The sequence below is a fragment of the Euphorbia lathyris genome, chromosome 3 (assembly GCF_963576675.1).
Source record: "Euphorbia lathyris chromosome 3, ddEupLath1.1, whole genome shotgun sequence".
Classification (NCBI taxonomy): Eukaryota; Viridiplantae; Streptophyta; class Magnoliopsida; order Malpighiales; family Euphorbiaceae; genus Euphorbia; species Euphorbia lathyris.
In genome coordinates, this window is record NC_088912.1 from 80464955 (window position 1) to 80489546 (window position 24592).

The 24592-nt window shown below is 32.9% G+C and overlaps 1 protein-coding gene across 1 annotated transcript; it reads right to left on the reverse strand.

The window, feature by feature from the left end:
• Positions 1–6521: 6521 nt before the first annotated feature.
• On the reverse strand, positions 6522–9185 carry LOC136223541 (transcription factor bHLH87). Its single transcript, XM_066011598.1, has 4 exons — positions 8935–9185; positions 8612–8808; positions 8255–8514; positions 6522–8167 (listed from the first exon to the last, which is right to left on the reverse strand). Exons 3-4 carry the CDS (start codon positions 8492–8494, stop codon positions 7187–7189), a joined length of 1221 nt encoding a protein of 406 aa, XP_065867670.1. The 5' UTR covers positions 8495–8514; positions 8612–8808; positions 8935–9185; the 3' UTR covers positions 6522–7186.
• Positions 9186–24592: the final 15407 nt, after the last annotated feature.

Sequence of the window (24592 nt, forward strand, 5' to 3'; positions counted from 1 at the left end):
AAAGAACAAGTTTGTATCAATTTTAAAATTGAGAGAGTTGTGCTGAGTACTCGGTTTTAAGTACTCAGCGGTAGAGAAATCTAGGTGTTCGGTTATAGCACTTAGTAGGAGTTGAGTAGACGAATAGAGGACAGTACTCTTGCATATTCAACTGCCTTGTAAACGGTTTGTGCTCTACCTTTAAAGAGCTCAGTATTGGATTTAAAAAGCCCGGAGGGATTCTGGGGACTGGACGTAGGCGGAGAGGCCGAACCAGGATAAGTCGTGCTGAGTAATTTCTAACTCTCTCTCAATATATATCTGTATGTGTTGCTTGTTATATTTACTCAGTATATAAATTGTTTAAGCTGACACTGAGTAAATCAGAGTGCTGAGTTGGAAGCTGACCACAAAAGTGTCATTTTCCAACTCGCAAGTAAAACAGCTCTAGTCAGTATCTGACTAAAACTGTCTTACGCCTCATTCGGCCGTGCTGACCAAAGCTGAGTTGCAAAACTCAAGGAATTATATTAAGTCAGCATAATTAAAACGAAAAAGTTATATTAGTTCCTAACCCCCCCTTGGAACTAATCACACGGGACCAACAATAGGGACCATACTTCCTTAGCCGAAGCTTGCTATACTTGGTGCGCTAGCGAGCCTCTCCTTACTTAGGTACACCATCACTTTCATCCCCGACTTCGAATAAAAAATCCCTCCGATTCTCATCAACCTTTGCTTTCAACTTCTTGTTCCACTCTTCAAGGCTCTCTTTCATCTCGAAGTGCATTTGTTGGTATTCGTTAGCAAGGTTATGGGCTGTCACATTCCTCTTGTCGCCCTTCGGAATGTCCATAATGTCGAGAGTATAGTTGGGTGTCTTCGTATATACCACTTCCAAAGGTGACTTCCCCGTGACCGAATGTATGACTCCATTGTAAGCAAGCTCTGCTTGGGCCAATACCAACTCTACTTGAAGAGTTATTTGTTCCAAATAAACAAGTTGAGGAGTTTAGTTGTAACATTTTAAAGTTCATAGGTCAGTTGCAGTTTTTGGACAATTTAGTGAGGCTGGGGATGTCCTAGGCCAATTAATTTTGTTTTGATATTTAAAATAATGTGTGTTGAGCAATTATTTTGGTTTAAATATTTAGATCAAAAGATACGATTAATCGTTGTTTTGATTAACCATTATATTTAGGTTTGAATAAAATATGATAACCGTTATTTTTTGTTAACTGTTATATTTAGATTTGAATAAAAAATATAATTAACTATTTTTTATTAACCATTAAGATAATAGTTAAAAACCGTTAATGGAAAAATCTAATCACAAATTACGATTAACCATTGATATGGTTAACCAATGTACTTGGATTGGTTTAAAGTTTAATATCTAAAAAACCGATAGAATCGGTTAGGCTAAAAAAAAAAAAAAAGTTAAGGTAAGGTTTAAAAAATACCCTACTAAAAATTAAAACTTATTAAACCCTAAACTTTGGAATACTGGTTTAAAATGATATATAAGTTTAAATATTAAAAATAAAATCCGACTTTCAAGATTTTATTTATTTTTCTCATTTTTTTATTTCATTCATTGTACTTATTTACTGTCTTGTCTTTTATGATTTTTTTTTTATTTTAATTAGGGATAAAATACAAAAAATACCCCTAACTTTCATAGCTAGAATCAATTTTACTCTAACATCTAAAATGATGTAATTTTACTTCAATTTTACTCTAACATCTAAAATGATGTAATTTTACTTCTAACATTGGCAGCCAAAGACAATTTTACTCCTAATATTATCAATTTGAGAAATTATTATAAAACACATTTATTTTGTTCCTTATTCTGCACCAATTACATATCAGTTTGTTTTTGAAAAGATTTTATATTTATTGAATAGTAGAATTGAGGATTAATATTTATAAATTCGGTGAAATATTTTTTGTCCAATTCGTACAAAAGACAATATATTTTTAATTTTTTTAAAAAAAAATCACGTCTAATAATATGTTTATGGTATGTTACTAATAAGTGATAAACTCACTCACATGTGAAGTGTAGATGATAAGATGCACGATCGAGAAGACAGCTTGGTAAATTATTTTTCAAATTGAGAACGTTAGGAGTAAACTTACTCTTGGCTGCCAAGATTAGAGGTAAAATTGTATCATTTTAGAAGTTAGAGATAAAATTGTTACTGATTGTAAACGTTAGAGATATTTTTGCATCTTATCTCTTTTAATTATGAAATTTCCATTTTTTATATTTTATTTATTCTATTAACTAAGCTAAAAAAATTTTTAGGTAATTATTTTATAAACTTTTTTTAGTTTAACAATATAAATTAATACAAACAAAAAGTAATAAATAGAATGTCTAAATATTGATATATTTATTTTTTAATAAATTAATTTAAATATAGGTTCATTATTTCTAAATTAAATAAGTTAAAAGAGAATCAATTAGAGTATGTTTTGATTGAGCAATGTCACTATTAATTTCTTAAAAAAATTAATGTTCTACTTAATGGGCCTAATTGTGCGCTGCAACTATTTTGGACTTCTGACACAATTGTCAAATAGGGCCTGCAGTCTTTCAACAAATCAAAAGCTTCCAAATATTGATAAAATAGTAAAATTGAACTTTTTTTTTCTATCACCAAAATTAAAATTGAGCTGAAGTTTATTATAAGATAAAATTAAGTTATTTTTGTATATTGATTTTCTTCAATTATTATGATAAAAAATTTTTTTTGACGGTTATCATCCATGAAACTAATTTTGTTATGAACAATGTTGTAACATTTGTCACAACGTTACAACATTTAAAAATACGTTAAACATATTTCTTATATATATAATTAAGTCTTTAACTTTTTACGATTTTAAGTAAGTAAGCTATTGATTATTTATTTTTTCAAATTAACTGTCTGAATTTTAATTTTATATACATTGAAGTTCTCAAATACAGTTTATTGGCTTATCTATCCAAACTCTTAGCCTTTAACCAGCTCAAGGCATTTCGAATATCTATAGTTTCTCCATCACGAAGTTGAAACTCTTTAGGAAGGTGATGATGCGCTTCAAGTTAACGCTTCAAGACTCATTAAGGGATAGTGTACCCTATTGTTATTGAATACTTGGGATTTATACTTACAAATTAATCAACTGTAAACTGATACTTAAGCGACAGATAGTGGATTTGAATGTTTTTCTAATTTAATTACTAATCCTAATTCCTAATTCTAAGTTTGATCCAGGTTCAATGTAAATTCCTATGAATATAAATGGTTGTGATATGATAAAAAGAGTAATTTAAGCAATGTTCAAATGTATTTATGAACAAAAATCAATATTGCATAAATGTAATAAGATAAAACCAACTTATCCTAGGAATTTCCTAACCCGATTGTGGCTAATTCTAATGGTTCAGAAACTCGGATCTGTTACTGTGGTATTGTTAATACTTACAATCTCCAGTATGTAATACCGAATTAGACTCACAATATGAACTACAAACAATATTTAAACCTACGAAAGATTAAATCAAGTATCCAAATGCAATAATTAACTAGAACATAAAGAGGAATGAAATATAAATGGAACTCAGATTAAAGATATTGAAATTGTCACAGATTACAACCAATTCAAAATTTGAAAAGATCTTACTAGTTGAACAAGAATAAAGAAGAGGGAGACCACCTTTGAAACTTGTTGACTCAAGAAATCATCAGTCTGAATTGGAGGTAACCTTGATCGTTTATGTATTAATGGCAGATGGAAGCTTTTTGCAGATGAAGATGGTGAATAGTGGAGGTTCAAACTACTCTTAAAAGGAAGAAAATTTATAGATAATTTACTAGATGCATTGGAATGAATGAGAATTCCATGGTCTTTAAATAAAAATATCAAAACATATCTAGCTACTTCAAATATTCTGTAATAGCTGGAATATCAAAATACAGGTTGCCAATTTAAAATGGGAAGACTAAGTCATTTTTTAGACTTACGGCTGGCCAACTCGACGAGTTAGCCATGATTTGTGGTTAGGGGCTTCACTGGCCCCTAGGTCGGCAAGTTGGAGCCCCAGCTCAGCGAGCTAGGGGGTCAGACTTCGTCCTCCTTCTCCTTTATGGCCAATTCGACGACTTGGCATGTCTTCGGCGACCTGGCTAGCAACGATGCTAGACGAGTGAAATCCTTGCCTGGTCTTGGTCAGACTTGCTCCTGATGCAGAATCCCCTGAAAATCTCCAAATAATCTTACAAAATATCTTAAATGTTTGCCAAAATCAATTAATTAACTTAGCAAAAATTATTTTAATAATCAAGTCAAAATTGATTATTTTTTGTAAACTAATTTTATGAAATTGGCACTATAATAAGCTCTAAATTAAATGTGTTAATCTTTTATTGAAAACAACATACTTGATAAAAAATTAAATAAATATTATAAAAGTAAATAAAAACTAAAAGTAAATAAAACAAAGATTAAAACTAATAAATTAACACAAAGTAACACGAAATGATACAAATAATCTCAAAACATGTACTAAAAGATAGAGATAAAACATCCCTATCAGGTGACAAGAAAACACCCCCAAAAAGTCACTCTCAACAATTCGCACAACAATGACATTCTCTAGGACCCGAAAACTCATAAGCGCCGAAGCATCCACATTCAACTTCAGTTTAAGCAGGTCGTCCGAAAGACTATGCAACAGATCCTTAGAAGCAGACCGACAAGTATTCTCAGGAATCCCGTAAAAACTAGTAAACCGCTATAGCATACTACCCCCAACTGACTTCCGCATCCATAAAATGCCGATGAGGAGTTAGAATTTTAACCATCCTTTGCGGATATCAGAACAGCCCCAAATCACCATTCATTTCTTTGCAGTCAACACTCACAAACCTAACAAACTTAATTCTTCTTCACAGTGTATCTAAAAGATTCAGATAGATAGATGCGAGTCTCGAAAAGGAAAATAATATTAGACTTATTTTAATGTACAATATCCATAAGCCTAACCCACTATAGTTCCAGACTATTAGACTCTAAAAAAAAAAAAGTGTCAATTCGAAAATATAAACAAAACTTTTGAGCAATATTTATTAGCAAATTATAACTGAATTGATATACATGAATGAGAAAATTCAATGTATAAAGAAGCAAAAATGAATTTAATGGCTGAAATAAGCAAAACAATAATATAATATGTTATCTTCCCCTCAAATTGCAAACAACTACCGAAAGAAAGAAAAGAAAAAAGAAAAATTTCAATTATTGCTTACGCAAAAGGTGAAAAAAGAAAAAGAAAAATGTTATCTAGTCAACATTGTTGTGCCTTATGAAATTTTCTGATTGGCCAACAATAATACAACAAGGTATATTTTCAATATTTATCTTTTCCATGTCCTAACAAATTATCAATTATGCTGAGAAATTTCATTATATAATTCCCACATCATGTCATCAATAAAACACATCACATTTTAATTAATATATATTTTTAATTTATCTAACCGTAACACCGACATTCCCCCGATTAATCTAAATTCGAACCAATAAAATCTCTCTCGATAGTCAAAAAAATTTCCGCGTTGCTTATTACGTGTAATTAGTTATCTTTTATTGCATTTCATTAGACTCTGCTGTCATTGGCCATTAGTCCGATCTTGCAGGAACGATCTACAACGAGTAAAGACACGCCACCCGAAGCTCAAGCGCGTGACGTATAGATAACACATTACGGGGAAGGTGTAATAAAATTTCTTATTAATGTTACCTATTATCTTTGTTTTTCTTACACATTTCAAAGGAAAGGAGATAGAAAACGTAGCTGTCTGAAACAATACAACCATATCATAACTGTTCACCAAAAAATATAGTCAAAATTCCCACTTGTGAATGCTTACAAAAATATGAGTTTTGGACTCTTTTTTACACACGCAAATTGGTTATTTTCTGTCCCTACATATAACCATTACCAACCTGGATTTCTCAAGCATACATATGCATATATAATATAATAATAATAATATAAAATAAATCAAAGAGATTTAAATTTAAGTTCCTTTCACAACAGAATGTCTAAATTTAGCAAACTTCCCCAACCACATATATAATTCTTCTTAATTCTCTTGACAATAATAGTTTCAGATAGTGATACTACAATTTCAATTTAGGGATTATAATGGAGTCCATCCAATTTGAATATTTTATATTATTATTTTGGTCTAAAAACAGAAACAAGAGTCTTGATTTCAATCAAATCTTGTCTTTTCAGTGTTCTTACAAGGCAGAGCCAAAGAAGAAAAACACAAAAATCAAAATATGCTAAAAACACATCATCAATTGTATCATCATGATCTATATCATTAGTTTGATTTGATATATAGCCTAGGAATCAATAATTCAATATTCAATTTTAAAATTGGGATTAATATAATAAGGTAAGCTGATCCTGCCAAAAAAGAAGCATAAACATGTGCTTAGCAATGAGATTTGGGGGTGATTTTCAAGAGCACGCTTTGGATTGAATCAAGGAGACAGGACCACTGCCCACTGGACTGGACCTCACATTTCTTAATAAGAGAATGTCTCTTTAACTACTAATTAATTATCATTAGGATCTCCATTAAAGCTGAGCTTTAAGTACATTGTTCTCATTAAACTAACATATTTAAAACAAGATAAAGTCCTAATCCCTTTTTAATCCTTCATCTTAATCATACCTCTCATAATTGCTATCCCCTTTTCAATTATGATATCTAATTAAACTCTATTCTTCCATCCCAATTCTTGCTATTTCCAATCGGGGGGCGTATTTAGGAGAGTCCGAAGAGGGTTTGAGCACTCACTGATCGCGGTAATTGACTTCATCCACCATATCCATCATGCTTGTTGTAGTGGAAGCAGCAAAAACAGTAGAGAAAATGGGACTGCAATGTTCTTGGAAGGTGGAGGTGATAATGATGAATTTAGGAATCTTATCATTAGTCAAAGTAATGTAATGATGATCAAAGATTATGGTGGGGGATTTTGGATTAGCTTTTGTACTTGTTTTGTTGGGTAGAAAGTGGGTTTTGGAATTGGATTCTTAATCATTTGGAGATGGAAAATGATGATGATGATGATAATTAAGAATAATCATGATTAAGGACCCATTATTAGGGACTCATTTATCTAAAAGACTTCAACTTTGAGAGGGGTGGATATGATTAGGGTTTTGAAGAGAAAAGTGATGAGTTTGCATGGGAAGAAAAGAGTGGTTATTGAATGGTAATAAAGAAGAAGAAGAAGGATTGGAAGTTTCAAGCTTTTCAAGTTCTTTCACTTGTGATCTTAAGAATTTCAGATAATTTGCAGCTTCATCTAACATTGATGCTGTATCCATCTTGTTCCCACCTGGAACTAGCCTCTGTAAAACCCTAATTCTCTCGCTAATTCTTTCTCTTCTTTGCCTTGCAGCCACTGTTTGGGGATCAGTTGAAATTCTCACATTTTTCCTCCTTGGCCTCTCCACTATTTCCAATCCTAAATTCACTGGCCTAAATGCAGCTGCTCTATATATCATCTCTTTCATCTGTGCAATTGCTTCTGGATCAGGCTCTTCAATTGATGAATTTACCGAGGAATTACTCGGCTGTTGGAAATTTATGTTGGATGATGAACTTGGTTTGGTCTTCTCAGATCTGAATCTCTTCGCCTTTGGCTCCTTCTCCGTGATTAACTTAAATCCGCCTCCTTCTTCTTTACCGGTTTGAAGAAGATCGAAGAATGGATACTTACTTGATCCCGGTTTCACCTCAGTTTGATCATTGCTTCTCTTTGTACAACATTTTTTATCTGATGAACTTGGGGATGCAGTTCCCGTTTCAGCTTCAGCTTCTTCAACCTCATTTACCAAGCATTTGTTCTCCGATTCGCCTGATGAAACTGCACTGGTAGCCCCGAAATTCAATAGGTTTCTACACTCTGAGAAGATCACAGAAATCCCATCATCAGATGTGTCTGTTTTGCTATTAGTCCCTGAGAGCAAGCAATCAAGTGACTCCAGCGAACCTGTTGAAACACCAGTATTTCGGTTCCCTAACACGAAATTGTTAATCAATGGAGATGAGTATAGCTCTTGAGTACTCGAAACATCTATCCATCCCCTTGTAGTCTCTTGGTTCTACAATGAATTAATGAAATGTTAGGATTGTCCTTACAATATGAAAGTACATGAAACCAAAATGAAAAGATTTGAGTTAGTACTTACTCTTTCAGAACTCGAATTCGCCTTCTGGAGTTCTTGAATTGGATCGAAAATGTGATCATCTGTGAGATCTATCTTGTTACCAATACTACTAAAAAGGCAAGAATTTGAATTTGGAAGAATCAAGTGTTCTTGAGTGCTCCATATGGGAGGTACATGATGTTGTGGATTGTTGCTCCATAAGGACGATGATGTATTTAAATTTGCAACAACTTGTGACTCATTCCATCCAAGATTATCCATGGATTCAACAGATTTAATCCCTAAATCAACAAAATAGATTCAATAAATCTCAAAGAAAAAAGAGAGAGAATAATATGAGTAATGAATAGGCAACTTGAACAAATATATAATGCATACCGAGATCCAGCAGGTGCCAGCCAAGTTGGGATACCAATTATAGACCCAAAATATTAGCCAGAAAGGTCACTTTTTTGGGGGGGAAATAATAGAGCCAAAGCTTTAAACAAACCACAGCTTTGTTCAAGTTACTATCTTCTCTGTACAATCTGGTACTGCCACTAACAACTTCTTCTTTACTTTGTGTATAATGCAGACTGTGTTCACCAACAAAACACCCATTTGCTAACGTCAGTTTTAGCAACTCTAATGCTGACAAAAAAAAAAACAAACAAAAAACAAAACCCATCTTCAAAGAAAGTTCAAGAAGATCAAATTGTTACCTTGAGAAAGGAAAATATTCAGTTTCAGCAAGATCTCCAGATTTTCACACCTTGAAACAGCTTAGAATAAGGATGACAAAATGATGATACAGTTTATGGTTATATATATAGATAGGAAGAAGAAGAACATAGGATTGAAGTATTATTTAATTAATTTATTAAAATACTATATATAAAAAAAATATAATAAAGTTAATAGTACTTTGAACATGTTATAGAATAAAATATATAGTTTAAATAGAAACAAGTAATGGAGGTTTCAAAAGATAAGGGTCTTTGGTCAGTTTGGTGGGGATGTAAAAGGTATATTTTTCTTGCAGATGGGAAGCATGAGTTTTCAGACAACCAAATATCTATATTTATATACGCTTTAATACATCTTCTTATGTCTCATTAGTTCCATAAATTTGCTTACATTGATTAATTAGTCTCTTAAATTTGCTTAAAATAATATATGGTACCGTACTATTAGACCCCTGAAGTGATTTCATATTCTAGTAATAGGTACTGTAATTTCTAACGTTCTAACCGCCCAATTGGACTTGAAATTGTATAATTATAACATTAAAGTTGAAAGTTATCCTGAAATTAAATAATTGAGCTTTTTAAGAATATTTTAAGTAAGAAAAAGGTCTGAGCGGTGTTCCTTTTGGTTTGGTGTATTCCATGCGCACTGTGAAGTTTCAGTAGAAGTGCAAGAGTGAAAGAATGAGCATCTTTTTGACAGTGCCACTTTCTTCCTAAAGCTTTTTGCTTAATCATAGTTTTAATCATCACTCTCTCTGTATATATTTATATTAATTACTGCTGTTTTCACCTTTTTTACTTTCACTTTATAAATTACTATATAAATAACTAGAAAGATTAGGCCATAATTGACTACTCATAACCCCCCCTTTTTACCTGGATCCCTTTCCTTTGGCCTTTTAATTAATGCAGTAATTAATTAATTCCATCTTTTAATCTTTTTACAGCATGATATTGACATGTGTAATAGGACAGTACAGTACCAGCTATGCAGAGATCTTTTTTAAGTTCAAATAAGGTTCAGAAATGAGACATTTAACTGTTATGAAAAATAAATAGTGAGACAGTACAGTAATATTAATGGAAAGAAAGAAGAAAGGAATAAAAAGAGTTATATTTTTTTTTTACCTTAAAAAGTAGTAAAAATAGTGGAGCTAGCTAGGAAAGTTTTAGGACAGAAGTAGTTGGTGGCAGGCAGGAGGAGAGAGGAGTCAGAGAAATATTTGGTTTGTTGAATCATGAAAATTAATGAAGTTAGAGTTGAGTTTAATGGTATGTAATTAAACTGGGTGTGTTCTCAGTCCAACCCACATGCCTCCCATTCTGTACAGCTCAGTCAATGGTTTGGGTTGGTCACCACAGTTTAGTTTAGTTATTTCAATAATAATAATAATAATAATAATAAAATAAATTAAAATCATCGGGTATCCTAAACCGGGATTCAAAATTCTCTTTCAACACGTATTTTAATCATAGTTGTATTCTCAATTCTAATATTCAAATGCTGATTGAATACAGTGGTGGAGTCAGGATTTGAGATTAGGGAGCTATTTTAATCCTATAGTGGCACGGCGAGAGAGGGACGTACTTGGACATCTGCGGCATGGTGAACGGAGGAAGGAGCACAATTGAAAAAATAATAATAATAAAAGAAAGAAGGGTTCAGAAGAGAGTGAAAAGAGAATGAGTTAATTCTAGCGGAAGTAACACCCTACTCTAGGTTTTGCTAGAGCATGGGGCTCTGCTCCTCAATCACTCTCACCGCGTATTTTTAATCATATTTGCATTTCACCTTTAATATTTAAACACTAATTGAATGCAGTCGTAGAGCTAGAATTTGAGATTTAGGAAGACTACTTTTAATCCTATAGTGGGACAATGAGAGAGGAGCCTACTTAGATGCCAACGGAGAGGTGAACAGAGGAAGGAGGACAGTTGAAAAAAAAGGGGCTAATTCTGGCGGAATTAACACCCTACTCATGGTTTCGCTAGAGCAGGGGCTCTGGCTCTCCAAACACCGGACTGCCTCTACTACTGATTGAATAGTTCTCTCGCTTCACAGTCAAACGTGTGCCAATAAAATATTACCATCGCATAATTATTTAATTATATTTTTTTAAAGTATAGATTCTAAAATATAAATTATAGTTCTTAAAATATAAACTTTATATCTGAAATTATAAATTCTCGATTTTAAAACATATGATATGTTATCAAATTATTAGCTCAGTTAGAGAAATGTTGTCATGGTTCACACGGATGATACAGTGTACCGAACATATAGTATAAGTTATTCATGCCACATATATACACTTTTCCATTACATCAATCATTTTCCATGTAGTGATAGACAAAACGATTTTTTATTGGTCGGGTCACACAACTGGAATAGTGTAAAATTTCTCCAAATATTAGCAATCCTTTAATATTGTCAACTCTTTTCTGATTTTCTTTCCGAAAAATTATAGTATCTTCTAAAATTATCAATTTTTGTATAAACAATATATAATGTTTGTTGGATTAATAATTTGAGTCTGCATATATAAACATGATAACATTATAGCTAGAGAGTAAAAAAGAAATAGCCACTAATTATTTATATGATCCTGAGCACATCTTTTTGCAGGCACATGAACCAAAACAGAGCAATATATATTTGTAAATCAATTATTGACATTTGCATGTAGCAACTAATTTTTTTTATAATTACTAAACCAATATAACTTGAATCATTATACAAAAATATACTTTGATTATGATAGTTAAAAAATAATATTTTATATAAATATGTAATTGCTCTTAGCCTGGGTCATGGGTTCGAATCATATGAGGTGGTGTGGGTTGAGCCAAGGCTTGCGCTAATGTATAAGATGATAATTAAAAAAAAAAAACTTTGAGACCTACTGAAAATATAAAATAATAATTCATTAAATACGTATGAAAATTACATATATAATTCATAAAATAAAACACTTCCTAAATAATTTTTATTTCAATTTTTATATTTTTCCTAAAACATGTATCTCTAGTCAATTGTTTTTTCTTTTCATGCAAAATGAACTCAATTTTATCTTTAACTTTTTAGAGAGCATAAAATACATTCAGCACATTCTTCTCATTTTGAAACAAGTAATTTTTCAAAGTCTCCACGGCAATAAAAACTTCTTTTGAAGAAACATGTGGTATAATATTACTATCATCTTGATCTTGATTGTCATCATTTTCCATACCTATTACTCCTTGAATAATTTCTTCGTCCATATGTGATTCCATTGAAGCTTCATTTGGAGAAATATGTGGTATAACATTACTATCATGTGGATCTTGATTGTCATCATCTTGGGTACCTATTACTCCTTGAATAATTTCTTCGTCTATAGGCAATTTCATTAAAGTTTCATTTTCACTAAGATAATTCAGAATCTGCTCTACATTCATGATATTTCTATAAATTAAATTAATAGAATATTCATTTATCGATAAATTAATAATTCTGTATAAGATAATCATTTTTCAAGTTTCAAGGATATTTATTCATAGAGTTTTTTGAGATTTTTTGCTATATATATGAGTTTTTTCAATGCTTCAATGTTGGGATTAGTTACTAGTTTGAATTTGATACAAATTTATATTTTTTGGGAATTAGTTTTTTCAAGTAAAGGTAGAGAGTAAGAGGGAAGACTCATCCAGGGTTGTCTTAAACTGTTTGGGATCATGTGCTAAATTTTCTTAAAGTCTTACTAATTAACAGAATTTTGTATTGAAATTGTAAATTTTGGATGGTTGAATATCTAAATCACATAGGCACTCAATATAAGGAAAAAGTGTAAATAAATCTTATTACATTAATGTTATTGTTTTTTTTTATTTAAGCTAATATCTATATTTGACTAAGGACATCTTAAATTTTGGGGCCCTTATAATTTTGAGGCCTTGTGCGTAAGCGCTCCTTGCACACCCTCATCTACTCCCCTGGACTCATCCCAACTAGGTTGGCACCAACCCCCTGCCCACAACCCCAAGCCCCTAAATTTTATTAAATGCAATGAAAAGAATTACAAATTGCAAAAACAAAGAATGAAAAAATTGGACTACAAATTCAAAACCAAACTTAACAATGTCTCCTATATAAAGTTTTATTGAAGTCATTAAAACATATTCTGAACAACACGATGGATAGATGTCCCACCACTGTTCTCCCATATCACTAGCCTTTTTACGTGCAAGACAATCAGCAACTGAGTTACCTTCCCTAAAAATGCAAAATATGCACACCAGTTAGTTATTAATTATATTTAAACAATGAAGTCAATCAATCATAAGCTGTCATAGAACATCTTTATTGTGACTCTTCAGCAATTCATTATTACCAGCAAATCTGACTCTATCCAAAGCAGAAATCATTATTGACTTGTTGTATTTTAATTGTATATATGACCACTTTTATTTCAGCTAAAAGAGCGTCACATTCCTCTAATTCCAGTGCATAGAAACCTCTCGAGTTCCTAAAATCCCCCATGCATCAGATACTGTAGCCGACGAGGAATCGTTTGTATTTACTTTTGTCCATCCCTGTGGCGGAGATGCCCAAGTTATGAACTGGAAAATTGAAGGAGGGGTAGCCCTTCCCTGAATGCCAAACTACAACAAAATCTATGTATCCCTGGCTGAGCTCATTACCCCATGTTTGAAAAAATTTGCATCATGCACTCCTTTTCATATAAGTCGTAATGTGGATGAGACATAAATCAATACAATATTGAATATATAGTTATTTCTTACATTTTAGATTTTCCAAATTGCATGAATCGCTGCACTTTGCCATAATTGTTTGACATAAGAACTAAAATGTAATTCATTAGCTCGTTGAAATAATTGACCAACGATTTGCGGTGTGCCTAGATAAGTTAAAAAAACCTCCTTCAGTGATTTCCAAATCTGGCGCGCAAAAATACATTGTATCAGTAAATGATCATGTGCCTCTACGGCAGCTCCGCATAGATTGCATCTTGACGCTAGTATCATTCCGTATTGGCATAAGATCTGTCTGTCTAAATGTCAAGAGGCTTAGGCTTCAAATGGATGGAATCCTTCAACTTAGCGTTCCTTGCTAAACAAGGGTGGAGATTGTTGACCCAACCAGATTCGTTGTGTGCTCGGATTTTGAAGGCAACGTATTATCTGAACTCTCCTTTCCTTAAAGCTCCTGTTGGTATACACCCAAGCTATTCTTGGTTGAGTATTCTTAAGGGAAGACCTATCCTTGAGAAAGCCTTGCTTGCATTGGGGAATGGCCAGTCTATTGATATATGGGATGATAATTGGATTTCAACTCAGTGTTACAAGAAGCCCATGTTTAGATCAAATGTTCTTCTGTCTAATTCAGTTCACTACTTAATTGACCATGTACTTCGGTGCTGGAATCGAGAGGCTGTGAAAGCTGCTTTCCTTCCGTCTGAGGTACCGTCTATTCTGAGTATTTCTATTAGTTATCGGCTACCAGATGATATTCTGTTCCGGATGTTTTCTAAGGATGGTGCATACTCGGTCAAGTCAGGATAGTAAACAGAAATTATCCCATCAAAAGTTAAGATTTTTAGCTGGCGGGCTGTTCATAATGCTCTTCCAACTCTCAATGAACTATTCAAAAGAGGCGTTGAAGTGGTTGATTTTTGTGCTTTCCTCTTGTGTAAAGGCTAAAGAGGTTTGGAAGTTCCTTAATCCGAATCTTCGTTTAGACAAATTGTTTACAGGCTCTATTGAATCCTGGTTTCTGGATGTTTGCTCAGCTGTTGAAGCCCAAATCTTTAATCACTTCCTATTGATTATCTGGATGCTTTGGTTCAGTCGCAATCATTTTGTTCATGGCAATCCCCTTCTTGCCGCCTTTGGATTGCTAAGTAAGGCTAGGGAGATTCTTGATGATTATAATTGTGCCCTTGGGAAAGCCTCTCAAAACTTAACTCATACGTTTCAGACTCGCCCCAACACTATGTGGTCTCCTCCTATTGGCGAGTCCTTCGAACTGAACTGTGATGATGCTGTGCTTAGTGATAAATCCGTGTGTAGTCTGGGAGTGGTCATAAAAAACGCTGCATGTAAGCCTATGGTTTCGACGTGCTATCCCAAAATGGAATGTTTTAATGTTGCGGTCGCGGAAGGCTCCTTTTTTGTTAAAAATTGTCTTGGATTGTTCTCTTTTGCAGTTGGAGGTGGAGAGTGATTCCCTTTATATTATCAATGCTTTACAAGACCTCTCACCTAAAAGAAATGAACTATGTCTAATATATGAAGACATCAAATGCCTTGTTGATTCTTTCTACTGTATTTCTTTTAATCATGTCCATAGGAATGCAAATGGCTTGACTCATTCCTTAGCTAATTTTGCTATATCCCCGAACTCTTTTCTTGTTTTTATTGAATGTGTCCCTCTCCTTGTGCTGATACACTTTATAAAGATTATTGTTGTTGAAGTTTATAAAGTATTCTCCTTTTATAAAAAAAAAGGTGTTGTTAAACATAGCCTCAATTTCTCACTCCCAACCTCGTGAAATGACGAAAATACCTTTTGAAGTTTTGAGTTAGGAAATGGAGAGTTTTTTCCTCTCCTGCCACGCGAGCGTAAGGGAATCATGTCTCATCTTGTGGTGAGGCGTGTGTATATCACGCCTCACCACGTGGTGAGGCGTGAAGCTATAATTTGGTCATAAAAATAAATGCAAATCATTCGTTTTCTTAATAGGTATAATTTGATCAAATGTGATGTTCTCTCCGTTTTACGATAGATGTCTTTTTAACAAGTAATTAATGATAGGAGTGGTCTATTGATACTTGAACTAGTTTTTGGAAAATATCAAGGGAAGCGGCAAAAGATGGCCCCGCCCCAACCCAATACAATGTACGACTACCTTGTAACCTTAACACCACATGTCGGCAAAAGTCTGCATCACCAACTCAACTCTGCTCTCTGTCCACCACCACCACCGCCGGCAACGTCATTGGTCCCTCCCGATAATATGGTTGACCCTTTAACACATTATTTTCTTCTTCAATTATTTCACTTCATATGTATCGATACATTTAAATCTTATTTATTCTTCCAGCTGTATTTTCATAACTGCTTTTTTTTAGACTTTACAGTTTTAATAATTAAAATTTACTTTGTATTATAAATATAACTATATTTTGATTTTTAAAATCACTATTAAAAATTCCCGATAAATGCTATACCAAAAAAACTTGGTTTTGTAAGGCGGATAGATGACACCCATGACTACTGAATTTTATTTTTTCGGGATATAAAAATTCAGCTTCAAAATTTAATATAAAAAATACTTAACTTTATATTTATTAATTTTTGTTGGTTATTAAATTTGAACTAACTTTTCAAAATAATTTTTAACCAATTGAAAATACAAATATTTAAGAGAACTAAAGTTCAACTAAGGTTAAAAAAAAAAGTTGTTTGAATTACATTTATCATGAATTACATTTTTTATTTTTTAAAATTACTATTTTTTGAAGTTTTTTCTTTCTAAAAGTTTACTCCCTCCTAACCAAACAACATCTAAATGACCTCAAAATGAAAATTTTTAAGAATTAAAACTGCTTAAAATATTACTCTCTATTCATTTTAATTGTCTTTTAAGGTTTCTACACAAATATTAAAAAACCTATTAATTAGTCTAAAAATCAGTTAAACATTACCTTATTACTCTCTTGTAATTAATGCTTAAATTTCTCTACAAATTTATTTCCTCTTATTATATGAGGACAAAGTTGAAAAAAACACATTTAATGCTCCTTGAAAAGTGCAAAAGGTCAGATAATTTGAAACAAAAAATTTTTCCTCAAAACGACAATTATTATGAAACGGATGGAGTATTAATTCTTAGAATTTTTTATTTTGAAGTCGTCAACGGTCGTGTTGAGACGTTGAGTGGTCACGGGTGTTAAAAAATATAAAGTTGAATGATTTTATGTTAAGTTTTAAAGTTTAATAGTTATACCATTTAAAAAATCAAAGTTCGGTGACCATGGGTGTAATTTACCCATTGTAATGCTAATATGCTAGAGGGCTTGAACTAAAAGTAAGTGCTCTAAAAAGATTAAATTAATAGTTAATGTTTAAAATCAAATTTTATTATTATGTTTGACACGTTTGACATGTGAGAGTATCTTTAATAGAGGTTGCTCGAAAGAATGCCAAAAAATAACCTATTATTCTAAAATATAATATTTTATTAATTTAGTAATCCATATCATGTTTGACAACTTTTATTTAAAAATTCTCCAATAGTAAAATAATTTTAAAAGTTCACAATAATCCCACAAATTATTACTTAATATATAATTTATTTAATTATAAATATTATCAACCAATAGTGAAATGAGAGAGAAAGTCATCAAAAAGGTGAACCAATAGTATTCAAGTAAATCAAATTTTTTTATATTAAAAGATGTTTGACAACCTTGGTTCAAGGTTGCCAAAAATTGACAACTTTTTTAGCACCCACCATCACTCCAATAGTAGGCACCATTTAAAATTTGTCAAACTAAATGTCATATCTTTTGGGACCATCTATTGAAGATGCTCTGAATGGCTTTTTATTTTTTAATTATAAAAAGCAAAAAAAAAAAAAAAAAGCTTAATGCATATTTACACCATTGAACTTGGCAAGATTTGCCTATTGGCACCCTGAACTTTTAAAATAACCTATCACACACCTATAGTTGGCTTTAAAAACCTATTGTACACCTATAGTTGGTTTTAATAATCTATTACACACTTGTAGTTGGCTCATTCGGATCTCCTATACACAAAATCGTTGATCTTTCATCTTTAACGAACAAGGTGGTATGCGTGTTATAGAAAAAAAGAAAAGCGCATGAGTTCGTTCGGTATGCCACCTCATCCGTCAAAGACGAAAAATCAACGATTTTGTGTGTAGGAGGTTCGAATGAGCCAACTATAGGTGTGTGATAGATTTTTAAAGCCAACTATAGGTGTGCGATGGGTTTTTAAATGCAACTATAGATGTGTGATAGGTTACTTTAAAAGTTCAATGTGCCATTAGGCAAAACTTGTCAAGTTTAGGTGTGTGTATATATACATTAAGCCAAAAAAAAATCATTAGATCATTGATTTTTCATTTTTTGGTTTATAAAGCTCTTGATCTTTAATTAGAATACATTAACCTCATGATCATTTATTTTTTGTCGTATTAAACTATGCTTACCAAATCAGTAAAGTTATGAACATCTAATTCTGTTAAAAAGATGTTGTTTAATGATGATTTTTACCTTTATAAAAGGTACATGCTTATCTTACTCTCTCTCTCTCTCTATATATATATATATATATATATATATATATATATATATATATATATATATATATATATATATCAAAATTTGATCAATCGAGCTGTTAGGATCCGAATCATTTTGCACTTCGTTAAAAGGATTTGACATCATGTAGTTATAGAAATCGATTGAACTACAAACTTAAGTTGATAATTAAAGTCAAAAGATAGTGTTTATTATCTATGACGAACATTTTCGTACGAATTTCCATTAGGCTTGAAAGTATACAACACAGACTCATATGTTGCTAGGGTTTGAATTTTTGACTATATGATCTGAGAGACTATAATACCATATCAAGGAACCATTTGACCCATAAGTTTAAACTTATAGTCAATGACTCATCTGATACCATGTAAACAAAGACTTAACTCATCCAGAAGATATAAAAAAGAGAGAGAACTGCCCACATATGTAAAGAGTCATATAGCTTTCTAATTTAGCAATATAAGATATTTAACACACTCTTCACACTCAATTCATTTAGTATGTGACGATAATATTAGTGACGGTCCAATATTGAACCATAGTTCTGCTACCATATTATATAACGACTTGACCTAAAAAATTAAACTAATAATTAAAATACATGAATAGCTTATACATATTACATGTGTATGATTTAAAATTAATTTGAGCTACTCAAAGTTTAAGAGAATATGTTATTTTGCAAAAAAAAAAAAAAAAAAAGACTATGTTATTAATGGAGTTGACATAGTGTAAATCATAGTTAGATCAATATCATGTTATATTTTGCGTCAATTTGGCCAAAAATACACAACATTAATATCATGTAATTTGGAAGGTAAAAAAAATTGGTTTTTAACTTTTTTCGAGAGAGATTATCAAAGCAAAATAGTGTGGATGACATGAGAAGTGTTTATATCGTGAAAGTAAAAAGGTGTTAATCAAATCTGTAGTACATGCAATACCTCAATATATTATGAGTTGTTTCGTACTACCAAAATCTTTTTGTGATGAATTACAATAGTTAATGGCTCGATTTTGGTGAAAACATGATTCTAGCTCTAAGCTAATTCATTGGCTTTGTTGGAAAAAGTTATGTTTGCCTAAGGAGGAGGGTGGTTTGGGATTTAAAAACGTTTTTGCATCTAATCTAGCTTTGCTTGTTAAACAGGTTTGGAGAATAATTGAAAATCCCAATTCATTGTGCTCGCTGGTTTTTAAACATAAGTATTTTTCAAGACATGGTTTGATAGAGGTCAAAATTGGTTATTGTGCTAGTCATATTTGGCGTCGTCTCTTGCGAGCAAGATAGATTATTGAAGAAAGATATTGTTGGAGACGGTCGTTTGATTAAGTTGATGCATTCACATTGGATACATGATTTTACCTGCAATCAGCCATTTATTTCTTCTTAATGATTCTCAATCTGATAGTATTTCGTGTTTGATTGATTTTGATTTTTTTTATTGGAAGAGGGATTTGATTTTTTTTCTTCTGATGTAGCTTGATATTTTACAAATTCCTTTAAACAGATGGAATGGAATGAATTCTTTGTTTTTGCTTCATTCATGAACATGAAGATATTTGGCGAAGTCGGGTCATAAAGTTGTTGCTCGTTTAATAAGTTTATCATCTTCATTAGCATTTCCTTCTTTTTGTGGCCAAGCATTTTGGAAGAGTTTATAATCTATCCTGTCACCTATAAAATTCATTAATATGATTTGGTTTGTAGTGAAAAATATCCTCATATGCTTTACATCTCTTAAAAAGGAGGAGGGGGTTCCAATTTGATATTTGTGCTACTTCTGTGGTCAAGTTGAGGAATCGTTAATTCACTTATTTAAATTCTGCCCAATATCCCTACTATATTGGAAATGTTTGGGTTTATCTATCAAAGTTTATCAATTGGATGGTTCTGTCTGTTTGGAGTGGATTGTTGGAGTTTTACAACTTCTGTCGTGGGATGAGTGTGCTCAGTTCTGCGGTTTACTCTAGTATATATGGTCCGTCGACTAGGTCATGTGCAGTCTGTAGGTTGAGTATTATTGATTCTAGACAATTTTGGTTCTGTACAAGTAACGAATAACAGGCACTCTCTTCCGTCACATTCGGTAGACCATCGATTTGGTATCCGCCGGTTGAGGGAACTTTTAAAGTGAATTTTGATGTTGCATATTCTATTCAGACTCATAATTGTGTATTTGGTTTCATAGTACATGACTATTATGGACAAGTTGCACTTTCAGGTAGTGGACCTCTCGGGTTAGCTTTGTCTGTGTTACATGCCGAGTTGCATGCAATAATTTATGTTGTTCGGGTTATTCACGAATCTGGTTTTCAATCAATGATGGTAGCGTCAGACTCGCTCTCTTCCATTCATTTATTGCGAGGTGATCTAATAGTTAAAAATTGGTTAGGAACTGTTGTTTGTGATTGTTGGAGCCACAATAGAAATTTAGCTTCTAATAGATGATATGAAATACAACATTCACTAATGTTGAACAAGAAATAATATAGCCTTGAACAAGGACCTATATGAAGGAAATATAAATGTCTAAGAAGAAAGATTAGTTTCTGATTAATATTAAAGTAACTTTGTTACACTCTTTGTTTTGGTTGTTGTTATAATGTTATAAAAACTTAGGAAACAATTTATACTTGCATACTTGCTATAAAATAAGTGAACTAAATTAACCACAAGTATAAACCTCACAATTTGTGATCCTTCCTATTACTCCTCCACAATTTACCGGAGCAATTTTCTTTATTTTCACTTTTTTATATTTAGTTATTACTAAATATTCACACAATTCTCTACCTTGTTCATAATTTGAAATACTCAAAATTTTGGACGAACAAATTGCGCTTTTTGAATCGGCTGCACCATAATGTCCATGACTGCCTATGTACCCTATAACTGGGATCAAGCCAGTCAAAGTTCTATTTGTTAACATTTGATTTTTGATTCAAAGTTGTTTTTTTTACTAGGTTCAATTTTGATAAGTTTAGTTTTAATTTGTTCCAAGTGTATTTCTGTTTTTGTGTGTTTTAGTCAGTGGAAAATATATTTTGATTAGTGTTTTAGTTAGTGGGGTTGGTAGCTAGTGGTTACCTAAAATTTATATTCTTATGTTTAACCGATGGCCTATATTAGGCATATTATTTACATTTTCAAGTGTGTAAAAATATTGACAAATTCAATAAAATATTTAGCATCATTTTCCTTATTATTTCTTTCATACCTTTTCTTTAAAAAACCAACAATTGGTATCAGAGCTTCATTGATCTTTAAAGGATCTATGACTATTTGAAAGAAAACACAACCATGGCTTCCGACCACCCATCAATTCTTTCTCCTCCAATTTTTAATAGCGAAAATTACCAAATTTGGATTGTCAAAATGAAAGCTAATCTGAGAGGCTCGGGTTTATAGCAGTAAGTTGAATCTAAAAGGGAGACACCTTGGAAATAATCCAACGCTAAATCAAATCAGAGCTCGTGAAGATGAATCAACAAAGGCTCCAAGTGCTTTATCAATAATTCATGTTGTTGTATCAGAATCAATTTTCACAAGAATCATGATTTGTGAAACACGAAAAGAGGTTTGGGATAAATTGAAAGAATTTTATTAATACAATGAAAGAACAAGGAGGATGCAAGTCTTGAATCTCAAAAGGGATTTCGAGACTCTAAGTATGAAATAAAAAAAAAGTCGATTCATGAGTATTATGATAAGTTGATGGCGATGGTGAACAATATTTGCCTGATAGGAGAATATCTAACAGAGAGTAGAATTGTAGAAAAATTGGTTGTGAGCTTGTTCGCTGCTTCCTCCTCATTCATACATGAATTCAAATTCTTATTTACAATTTTATTACCCACAAACTCACAATGAGAATCTAAATCACCATCAACATCATAAACATCCAACTTCTAACTAGTAATTCAAGCACTCATAACTTCAACATGAGAAATTGGAAAATTAGGATTTACCTCTTGAATACGCAATGAATGAAAGATTTTTTATGCTCTTTAAGAGGCGGCATTGAGTTTTCTTCGTTTCTTCTAGGAGGGACTCCCAGTGTTGGTTGGAGGGTGTTTCAGACCTCTATCTGAAGTCTCCTTAAGTTCTTATTGTAGAAAAAATGGCTCTCTTTTAAGAATGTCATAATGTTAGCCTAAAGGGAAGAAGAGGGATAGAGTATACTAGTTGTTCAAAGTCCCACATTGGAAAGTTATACTTTTGGGGGGAGTTTGGAACACTATATATTTGGGCTTGGGTTTTAGGCTTAAGGCACCCCACAACAAGCCTCCTCTAATTTCTAAGGCTATGTTGTTTTCTCCTCCTTTCTCTATTGTAATTGCTCATTTGCAATAATATTTAGTAGTGTCCGAGGACGTAGGCAATATTGGCCGAACCTCGTTAAATTCCGGTGTTTTCTCTATTTGTTTTATGCTTTAGCTTTCAATTTACTAGTCGTTTCCGCAACAATTGGTATCAGAGCCTTGGTTTAGAAACTTAGTATGCTCTGTGCACCGCAGTTAGACTGATCGGTCGGCACATCAGAAAAGTTTCTTTTCTCGGGGTTTCGTTGGTTTTAAAAACTTAGTATGCTCTGTGCGCCGCAGCTAGACTGAACGGTCGGCACATCAGAAAAGTTTTTTTTGGTTTCGTTGACAATTTAGCAAATTGAAAGGTAGTGTTTAAAACACTCATTTGGAAAAATCTTAGATAATATTTTGTCTTAAGTGCTTAGGAAAATTCTGTCAAAAGGGCAATAATCGCCTAAGAAAGCTGGTACTTAAGTGAGACCGTTTGTGACTCCACCAGTGGCCTGGGAATTTTTCTAGTGAAGTTATTTAAGGCAAGTTATTATTGGCAATTTTTCAATTTGAGCTGAGATGGCGACTGATGAAACATCACAGGGTCCCACATCGGTAAAGACATCTATTCTGTCAAGAATAGGCGTGTCAAACAGCAGAATTGCTGTGGAGATCTTTGATGGTACTGGTCATTTCGGCATTTGGCAAAGCGAAGTTTTGGATGCCTTGTTTCAACAAGGTCTAGATATTGCCCTTGAAGGAGAGAAACCAGAAGATGTTGATGAGAAGGATTGGAAAACAATAAACCGTTTGGCGTGTGGTACAATTCGATCATGCCTTTCCAGAGAGCAGAAATATGCATTCAGTAAGGAAACTTTTGCAAGTGTTTTGTGGAAGGCATTGGAGGACAAGTTCTTGAGGAAAAGCAGTCAGAATAAGCTTCATATGAAGAAAAGGTTGTTCAGGTTCTCATATGTTCCTGGTACGACGATGAATGATCACATCACGAGTTTCAATAAGCTTGTTGCCGACTTGATGAACTTGGACGTGACTTTTGGAGATGAAGATTTGGCTTTAATGTTGTTGGGATCGCTTCCTGAGGAGTTTGAATTTCTTGAAACGACTTTACTTCATGGAAAGGCTGAGGTGTCTCTTAAAGAAGTGTGTGTTGCATTGTATAGCTACGAATTAAGAAAGAAAGATAAGAAAGAAAGTAGCAGTGGCGCAGCAGAAGCACTAGTCATGAGAGGCCGTTCCCAGAAGAAGAGTAAAGGCAAGAAGGAGAGATCAAAATCTAGAGTTGGCAAAGATGAATGTGCCTTTTGCCGAGAGAAAGGGCACTGGAAGAAAGATTGTCCCAAACTGAAGAACAAATCTGGTAAAGGGAAGGCTGTTGCAGATTCAAATGTTGCCGAGTATGATGATAACTCAGACTTTTCATTGGCTACCATGGCATCATCAAGTGGGTTGCAAGCATGGATTCTAGACACGGGTTGTAGCCACCATATGTGTCCTAATCGAGAGTGGTTCTTTGACTTCAAGGAAATAGATGGTGGAGTTGTTCACACAGCAAATGACAGTCCCTGTAAGACAGCTGGAATTGGTTCAATTCAGTTGAGGAATCATGATGGAGCAACCAGAACTTTGACAGATGTTAGATACGTGCCGAGCTTGACGAAGAATCTTATTTCAGTGGGAGTCTTGAGCAAAAAGGGGTTCACTATTGTTATCAAAGAAGATTCCATGAAGGTCATCTCTGGTGAACTTGTGGTAATGAAGGGAGTTCAAAGAAGCAACAACTTGTACTATTATGACGGTAGTACAATTACTGGAGCAGCAGCAGTAGTTTCCAGTGAAGATAAGGAGCTAGAAGCAACCAGATTGTGTCATATGCGGTTGGGGCATGCAGGTGAAATGTCCTTGAAAGCTTTGGTGAGTCCATGGTTATTGAATGGTGTTCGGACCTGCAAGTTAG